The 10190-nt window shown below is 36.0% G+C and overlaps 1 protein-coding gene across 1 annotated transcript in view; it reads right to left on the bottom strand.

Annotated features, from left to right (window-relative positions):
* Nucleotides 1–4588: 4588 nt before the first annotated feature.
* Nucleotides 4589–10190, bottom strand: part of RRP15 (ribosomal RNA processing 15 homolog) — a 51741-nt gene continuing 46139 nt past the window's right edge. Inside the window, exon 5 of the mRNA XM_014849876.3 lies at nt 4589–8756. Coding sequence (XP_014705362.1) covers nt 8616–8756 — 141 coding nt within the window. The 3' untranslated portion in view covers nt 4589–8615. The remainder of the gene's footprint in view (nt 8757–10190) is intronic.

Raw genomic sequence — 10190 nt, 5'->3', positions numbered from 1 at the left:
GGGCAATATATTGTATCTTAGTATAAAAGGAGCAACAGTCATGTTCCAACAGACGAAACTATTGGACGCCCCAGTAGTTACAGTAGTTCCCTTTCTGCAGCATCCTGCAGCAAAACTTTAATTATCATACTCAAACAAGACCTCTAGTAACTTCTCCAATAGTACGTTATATAATAAACTGACAGTAGCAACCAAACTGAAGCTTGAAGTGTATGCTCCTTTAAACTCTAAAGTGCCACTGCCAGGAAAATTTTCACCCTTTCATACATGTCTGCTTCTACCTTCCACTGGCCATAGCTTCAAGCCGTAAGTAAAGGAGACTGAAAACAGCAACATGCCCAATTACTGTTCCAGAGCAAAGTTCAATTTCTAGAATCTGATTTTTCTATATGACATTATTTTCTAGAATCTGATTTTCTCTAAGACATTATTTTCTAGAATCTGATTTTCTCTAAGACATTAGTATCATCTGAAATGTGAAGAAGCAGTGTTGTGTATAGCAGCTCTGTGACTCGAGCTGTGTGACCTTGGGCAAGCTATCTGACTTATCGCCTGTCTCCTCAGCTACAGATTGGGAACGATAACCGCACCTACTTCACAGGCTTAGAGGAAGACTGACTGTGTGAGTTAAGGGCCTTATAAAACCCTGAAATATTATCTGGCATATAATTACTGTATAAATGTTGGTTGTTATTACTGTTCTGTCCCAACTTACACGTGAATAATTGATGGGACTATCAAAATAAGATGGTCGAAAGTGAAATGGCAACAATATTTTTAAAATAAATAAAAAAAATAGAGGTTCTCATTGCAAACTATAGTAAATTTTTATTAATTCAGAGACAGTGAGAAACAGAAGAGATACATGAGAGAGGAAAAGTCAGATTTTTTTATGTTCAATGTTCAAAGCAGGGTAATTACTAAAATGTAAGAGAAAAACTAGGATTCTAGCAAAAAGGACTCTCCCTACAGTCATTTATTGCAGCTCTCTATAGACTCTTAGAGGGTCCTAGTAAGACAGTATTTAGAGTTTGGCTTCTGGAACAGTATAAATAGGCACAAATTATGTTTTAATATCTCATTAAATGTCAGGATCTTTTTTAAAACTCAGTGTGAGACTTGTCTTTTCAGACTCTCAAAAATTATTTTCTTAAAAAAAGAATGTATTATTATATTCTTATATTCATCTAATGAATTTTTGGCATTTAAAAAATTTACTCACACTATCCATGTTTTAAATCTTACATTTCCAGTGAACATACTATTGACATGTGTGTTTTTACCAGTCTTCACAACCACCATTTTAAATGGGAGCAGCAAAATGGAAACGCTATAGTTTACATAAATGGTTTCACATCACTGAACTCATAATCTCAAATTTCTTGCTATTAAAAACAATACTCTAATACTATTCACACAGCAGTTTTTGTAATCAAGATCTTTTCCTGAGTAGGGTTTCTAGAAGCAGAATTAGTGGGTCTCAGTAAGTATCTACTATTTGCCAGACTTTAACCTTTTGTGGGGGAACTCATTACCTAGGAGAGGAACATTTACTATTACATAGGTCAAAAATGAATGACACATCTACACGCACAGCACCTGATCCTCCAAATGCGTAACAGGGAACATTTCTTGAGACCCTACTATGTATCAGGCACTGTGCTAGATACACACTGTACATACACTATTCAAATCCTTAGAATATGAACAAACGTATCCCCATGCCTGATTTTAAGTCTCAAAAGTTTAAGAAATTTGTGCAAGGACACTTAGCTAATAAGAGTCCAAATGAACTCTGAACTCAGTTTTGATTCCAAAATTATGCCTTCTATCATCTCACAACGAATACTGATTTTTCTAAAAATGTTCGATGTAAATATAATTTCACTTGTCATTAAGAAGTATATTTGGGAGTCCTTGTAAGGACCAAAATATGGCAGTTGTGCGTCATGCAAGCTAGTTATTCCTAGCGCTCTTACCATTTGTGGAGAAAGATAATATCACCTTGAACCTTTCGGACTATGAGCTTTTATAGTACACTTAAGAGACCCAGTGTTAGCGTACAAAGACAAATATTATGTAGAAACAGCCCTGATGTTATGCTTGGTACTACTCAGTATTTCAGGGGAACTGCTGTGTCTGGCTGCCTCGCTGATGTTTTGAGAGCTGATGTCAATCCATTGTTTATGGCCATTCCATGGGAGGGGATACATTTTTACCTAAGACTGAAGTCTGGTTCTGCAAGCACAGAGGCAACTGTCTAGTAGCCTAAGGGTGAATCAACAGCTGCGAGGCCACCCACGCATAAGGACACAGCTCTCAGCTGTCTTCCCATTCAGAGCCCCAGTTGGTCCTGACCCCATACGAATTTGGTGTTCTTGCTTTGATGTTTATGAACCGATTGCATTAAAAATACAGGATAATGATTCAGGGGTTAGAGAAACTGTTATTTATACAAATGTGGTTAACACCTCATCATTTTAAACTGGCTGTGCTAATAATCCTCATTGTGCTCTTTGTTTTCTGTTTTTTGCCCAAATCTGCAAGTTACATTTGCTTCGGCAGGATGTTAAGTGTGCTGGAAGAGACTGGAGCTGTTGGACAACTATAGAGTCCTGCAACTGAGGGCACTTCTTCAGGAAACCTCCTAAATAAGTGGGCTCCCCGATACAAGTCCAAAGCACGGGAGCTCACTGGCTTAGATGGCACATGGTATCAGCTGCTCTGGCAGTTCTCAATATGTGCTTTTTTGTACATCATAGAACTATTCTTTTAGAGTACAGCAATAAGATTTAAAATTTGGTGTATTCATTCTGAAAGGTGCAGATAATACTACTAAAAAGTCAAATGCTATTTCTTAACCAGTGGCCTAATGTTTAAGGACAATAGTTACCTCAGGAAATAATTTAATTATAAAGCAACTTAATATATCTTTTTTTTTTTTTGAGGAAGATTAGCCCTGAGCTAACAACTGCCAATCCTCCTCTTTTTGCTGAGGAAGACTGGCCCTGAGCTAACATCCATGCCCATCTTCCTCTGCTTTATACGTGGGACGCCTACCACAGCATGGTTTTTGCCAAGCGGTGCCATGTCCACACCCAGGAGCAGAACCGGTGAACCCCAGGGCCGCCGAGAAGCGGAACGTGCGAACTTAACCGCTGCGCCACTGGGCAGGACCCTAATATATCTTTTTTGAAACACAAATAGTGAAAATGAAATCAACAATAATTTTATCAATAAAATTACACCAGTATTTTTATATACTTAAATTGTATCCATAAAGGTTTATGGGAAAACCTCAAGACAGACTCACGATTCCAAAATTACTGATGATTTCTTAGACTAAATAGATGCTCTGTAACTTTCTTATCTTCAGAGTTAGACAGAACACCACTAGCCACATGTAACTTCTTAAAATGTAAAGTAATTAAAATTAAGTAAAATTAACAATTCAGTATCTTTGTATCACTGGCCACATCTGAAATGCTCAGCAGCCACTTGCGCTGCCACCGTGGACAGTGGAGAGAGAAAACACTTCTCTCATCTCAGAGAGTTCTGTTGCACAGCACTGATTCAGAGACTACAATTTTAGGAATTATGCCCACTACTCCAATACATATCCTTGCTTCCCTGCTCAGATGAGAACCACAGAGCATTTCACAGAAAGCTAAATATGTACTCCTGCTATTGGGAGAGTGGGGCGGGCAAAGGAGAGGGAAGAGTGAGGTGAGCAATGTTGGACCAGATATTGTTAACAAAACGAAATAAAATAAAACCTGTTTTGTAACTGCATCTCTGAGGACGCTTCTTCTGAGCACAAAAGGTTCCACGTAACACCCAGGCAAAAAGCCCGAAATTATAACTCCCTGAAATGATGCTTAGAGTAGATGCCAAATATTAATGTGGTTCTCTAGGCTAGAAAGCACACTAGAGTCTAAAATTATTTAAGGATTGTTAGAAGCTACCTTCAATCTATGATATTCTGATTATATTCATGAAAAGTCTTAGTATTTTGTTGAACATCAATTACTATGCTAAATGTCCCATCACCTACCTCAAACATCGTTCTACTTCCAAATTTGTTCACAGGTCCTCCTGATCAATAATACATTTAATGGGTTCAGAAAAGTCCACCCAATGGAGAAATTCTCTGGGTCAAACTTTACTGCAACAGTCAGTAAGACTCATCTCTCCAGCTGGCCACAATGCACACTCCTGTTTTCTTAAGGAAAGAATAAGAAAACTTTTTGTAGGCACAGAACAGTTCTTTCTCCTGTTTCCAAAATCTGTACTTACTGCCAATTCCCCTCAAATAGTCTTCTCACTCATATATCTGCAGGGCTTAACAGATTCACTACCTATCACCAACACATGGAGCAGAGACAAATGCCAGTCACACTGACCCCAATAGAGGAATTTAAGGAAAAAGCAGAGTGAATTCTGTTTCTCTCAACTGAAAAGTGTTCCCAAATAAAAAGAAAGTTAACATACCGATAGAGTACGGGCAAATTAATCTTTTCATAGCTGTAGCCAAGCTTCATTATTCTAAGACCCCTATTTATGTACCACTCACATTCCATTATAATAGTTTTTTAAGAGTCACGGTAGATAACAGATTTATTTCAAGTTATCACGGTTAATCCAAATTCCCAGAGTATTCAAATCATACAGTGAGAACTTACTGCAGGAATTCAACTGTAAAAAGGAAGAGAAGATTCAAATTTTTTGTCCTCATAGGAGCAAAATTATCCCTTATTTTGCATAACAATACCATCACTCAAATAATTCCAGCAGAGTTCCTGGAATGGGTGCTCAGTGAATCTAATGCTAGATTCACTTAACTTTCTAATTCCATTAAGAAATTTAAGTCAAGAAACAATGGGAGCTAAAGTTCTTCCACATATAAGTTAAAAATGTACAGTTTGCTATATTATACATCGCTACGGACCAAACGCTCCCCCTCCCACCTCAATTCATGTTGAAGCCCTAATCTCCTCCCATGTGATGGTACTTGGAGGTGTAATTAAGGCATGAGGGTGGAGCCATCATGAAAGGGATTAGTGCCTTATCAAAGAGACAATGAGAAGGATGATCTTTCTCTTCCTCAAGTGAAGATACAGGAAGAAGTCAGCTGTCTGCAAACCAGGAAGACAGTCCTCACCACACATCAAATCTGCCAGCACCCTGACCTTGGCCTTCCCAGCCTCCAGAACTATGAGAAATAAATGTTTGTTGTTTTAGCCCCCCAGTCTGTTATTCTGGTATAGCAGCCCGGACTAGGACACAGACACACACATGGACACGCAAATTTCCTTAAGAAATTACAAATGTTAAAAATATATCTACTGATTTTCCAAATGTTTGTTTTAAAAGTGAAATTCATGTGGCACAAATGTATCGATATACAAAGCATGATAATGGTACTCTGGACTCATTAAAAAGACTGAAAAAATAAAACTTCCATCTTGTTTCACTTATGACTCTTTCAACACATATATTAATAAAAATCTACAATAAAATAAAAATACGTAAATACTACAGAGAGGAAAAAAGTTATCCAAAGGATGCAAAAATATCAACTTATTTATCTCCTCCTGTCTCTTCTACATAAATATTTATGCTCTCTGAAGATTCCTTTACAGACATTCTTCTTAGGCCTTATGATTCCTTTAATTCCTTAGCAACACAATTTACGTTTTCAGATTGTCCATGTTTCTGTTCACACTTCAAACTTAGGACTTCTCTACTATTACGTTTAACTAGGACATATTTAGGCATCTATAAACTAATGGCTTTATAGTTAAGTACTGTACTCACAGGTCCTGAAAACCAGCACAGGTGGCAGGGTTAGTTTAGTTGGTGGCCACTGAATATTAAGTATATTCATACGTGCAAAACACAGTGATTTAAAAAGCCCTAAGACGTTTTCCAGAAGTTAAACATTCCCTTTTCACCCACTTGTTGTAAGACACAAAGTATTTTTAAGAACTTGGATTTGCCCTCAAATAAACCTTCCAGAACCTCCTGCTGAGTCATTTTAGGCTTTAAGTACTGAAGGTGAGCTATTCCGTCCAAAGGGTTTCCAAGGTATATTTTTCAATGAGTAGAATAATACTTGTTCTATTCCAGGTAACTTGAAAAGGAATTTGGTACTCCAACTCCAACTTAATGTGCTGAACTGCTAAGATGATTCTAAGTTACTCTCAGCGTACAAGAGGTGTTATCTTCGACTTTGAGATTTCAATGCTTAAAAACAATAACCAATACTAAACTCTGCTAAACACTGAGAACCTTCGCCCCAGCCATCTGAATATCCAGATAAGGGAATAAGATAATACCTAGTTACTAGTTACCTGGTCACTATTTCCCATGTACTTTCCAAACAAATAAAAATAACCTTTTTATTACTCTACTACTGTAAATAGTTACTAAAAATAAAATCTGAATATTGATATATTTAGATAAATTTTAAATAATTTCTGTATAGAAATGCAGTCCTCTTTTCCCTCCTTACAGAACTCAAAGACAATGTCGGAAGATGGAATAGATGCAGAATTGATTGACGGATGTGAGAAAAATGTAAATGTTGTAGGTAAAATATTCAGAGTAGAGGTGACAGAGCTAGACTATCTAAAACATCCGTCAGAAGATCCACACTTAGTTTCTAAGATAATATGCTCATCTTTAGATTCATATTCATATATTGTGGTATTTTGCCTAAATATTTTATAGCCAAGATGCAGAAATACTGATACATATAAAACATCCCATCTTTATGAAAACAATTATTTCATGAAAAGCCTGCTAATGGAAGTGATACTTTTTTTCCTCACAGCGGCAACTCCGTTTTATTTTGAAATAATTTCTGAAAGAAGAAAATCTGCAAATATTCCCTTCCTTCCTTTCACTTTGAAAATCTTGCTCCATTTTTCTAAATTAAACCAAAGACTATACAATGAGCATATGTTTCAAAAACAACATTTTAGTATCCAGGGAGTTATTTACCTATTTCTGTCACCTGAGTGTACTATTCAAAAGAATTTCAGCAAAGCTTTAGTAGGATCCAGAAACAGATTAATAGCAAACAGTAAAGTATAATCTTTAATTCTGGGGAGAAAGAAGTTTTTAGATGCTGCAAATGACTTTTTTTCAAAATTATCTATGCTATATTGAAATATTTATCTGTGTTACGCTCTATAGGGATTTCAGCACTCTCGCGTTACTCTTGAGGAATATTTGTTCACATTTATTTATACTGCACTGTCACAGGGGCAATTCTGTAATTTAAGAAGACACTAAAGTTCAAATGTTGGGATAAATACAAAAACGCATTTTGAGCTTTGCTGGTTTAATCACTTGCTATCTTAGGTGTGTACTTTTCTTTACGATAACAGATACCAAGCCATGGACTCATTTAACTTCAGTTATGTAATACTTGTAACACACAAATGGGTTTGCAAATATAAACATCTCTGCTTGAGCAGATTTTGAGGGGAGGATTCTCCTTCGATATATAACAGATGCAAGTATGTGCAACTGGGTGGTAGGAGGGAACTGTTTTTATTATGGAAAGATGGAGAAAAGGATGGATCCTTTGAAAAAAGGAATGGATCACATTTATTAAATATTTCCCCTACAAACTTTAGATCTTAGGCCCAGTTTCACAGAAATTTTGGAATGATATTAAACAGTCTTACTTTCTCTTCTCTTTATTTAACAGCTAGTTACTAGGAGTCACTCAATTTAATAATCTTTAAGGCAACAAGAAGAAATCAAATCTCAAATCAGATGCAGTATTCTGATGCTGACTCCCTGCTGTCTAATGCTACCATTTTTCACTGGTCAGTCAGTCCACAAAAGAGAATTTAAGCTAACTCAAATATTCAGGGGGAAAAAAAGAGGGATTAAAACATCAGATATGCTTCCTAAGAAATTATGCCTCATTGCATAAGTTAAACATGAGAATTTCCACCTCAGTAAATCTCTTATTACAAAAATAACCTAACACTTAAAATAAATCTAAGTCATTATTTATATTACTTAGCATATAAAAGTAAAGATTTGGTGTGTGTCTTAAATCATATTTGCCAGAATGTCTAAAAATAAAATCACCCCAAATCAGAAATACTATAATTTTAAATTTTACTACATAGGTTTGCTCAGTAGCTCACCCAAACAAACACCAACCCCTGCCCCCCAAAAATATACATACATCGGTCTATAAGTTGGAAGGCTGAAAAATATTAACTTCAAGGAGTTCATTTTAATTATGAATTGGTATTGCATTCCTAGAAACAATGGTGATACTGAAACAAAATGCCACTATCCATGACCAACATGTAAACCTATAATGAACCTGGCAAAATGCATATATTGATGGTCAAGTCGAAATATTTCTTTTTCACAAATGTTCTGAGGAACAATGCTTAAAATTATACAAGGTTTGAAATATAACTTTAACAAAGTTTATGTGAAAAAGGGAAACACCACAGTTGGTAATAGTAAAAGTCTTTTGGTTTTCTTATAAATGGTATCCTTATAATTCCCCAACTTTCAGAGCATGATGTATTTTTCTAGGAAAAATAAAATGATTGTAACTTGTGCTTCCCATAGCTTTATACGTCAGAGTCCCTTCCAGATCCTGGTCTGCTGTCATCTGGTCCATCACCTTCTTTGTCCCAGTCTTTCATGGATGCTCCCATCATGAAATCATCACGCAGGATCGTCCATCCTGGGCCCTCTTCTGCTTTTTCAGTCTGAGGAAAAATTACAGACCCAAATTAATCATAAGGAAATGAAAAAGTCCAAGCTACAAAACAAACTTGTCAACACTCAGTTTTTTCATAGCAGTGAAACCAAGACAAATTAAAGATTGACTTTATTTATACGTTATGATTATATATGCACAAATACATAATAGTACATTAATAAAATATTTTAACCCCATAAAAAAACCATGCAAGCAAAATAACATTATTATTTTTTTTTGCAGTCAGGGGAAATAGAGTAAAATCTCGTCTCGGTATCAATTTTAAAATTCTTCAGACAATCAAAACAGACTTAGAATATTATTTAATATTCAGTGATAATTTATTAGAAAATTCTTGGCAAACTACTTTAACACAGAAATTTAACAAAGGCTTTTAACTCAAAATAAATTCAAGAAGAGAAAAGGAAACTAATCTGGTACTGTGTGAGGTTTTTATAGATGCTATCTCATTTAACATTTGACAAAAATTTGCACCAACTGTTCTTTATTTAGGTTATGATCTCACTGCCTGACCAAATCATGTAATTAAAAGACTAATCACATGCTAAAACTATACATAACTGAAACAGGCAATACACACACTAGGTAGCCAACTCATTTTGTTTATTCATAGGATTCATGTAAAACTACACGAGAGCCTCAGAGTTGCTGCCTCTTATTATATGGTGCAATAGTGCCACCTGGTGGTATCAATTAAGTAATGCAATATGTGCTCAACAACTCTATCCTCTGAGATTTCTCCCCTTCATTCCACAAATATTTACTGAGAACAAAACTAAGTACTGTTCTTAGTTTTGGAAATATAGTGATGAACAAAACAAAGTCCCTGTTGTTGTGGACCTAACAGTCTACGCTTTTCTATTTATTCCTTTCACAGAAATACACAATGTTGGAAAAATCTCTATCAGTATGCAAGAACCCATGACACTTGGTTAGAAATTAGTGTTATCTTTATGGGGGGCTATTAAACATATAAAAAGCAATTTTTAAGAGAAAAGATATTAAAAACATTTGCTGGGTTACAAGAGATTACTTATCTAATTCTGCTGAAGCTTTTTCCTTTTTTTAAGACTTTATTTTTCCTTTCTCTTCCCAAAGTCCCCAGGTACATAGTTGTGTATTTTTAGTTGCAGGTCCTTCAACTTAGTTGTGGCACGTGGGACACACCGCCTCAGCACGGCTTGATGAGTGGCACAACATCCGCGCCCAGGATTCAAACCAGCGAAACCCTGGGCCGCAGAAGTGGAGCATGAGAACTTAACTACTTAGCCACGGGACCGACCCTGAAGCTTTTATTTAAAAGAATATAGCCCTGAAGTAGTCATTCCATTAAAAAAAACAGGCTGCTATTAGAAACAGGGAAAATGTCCTATAACGGCTTACTCCTGTCTTCCTGGGAGCAAAGAATCAAGCAGGGCTT

This window comes from Equus asinus, chromosome 30 (assembly GCF_041296235.1).
Source record: "Equus asinus isolate D_3611 breed Donkey chromosome 30, EquAss-T2T_v2, whole genome shotgun sequence".
Lineage (NCBI taxonomy): Eukaryota > Metazoa > Chordata > Mammalia > Perissodactyla > Equidae > Equus > Equus asinus.
The sequence above is the reverse complement of the archived record's forward strand: the minus strand, read 5'-3'. Positions and strand labels throughout refer to the sequence as shown.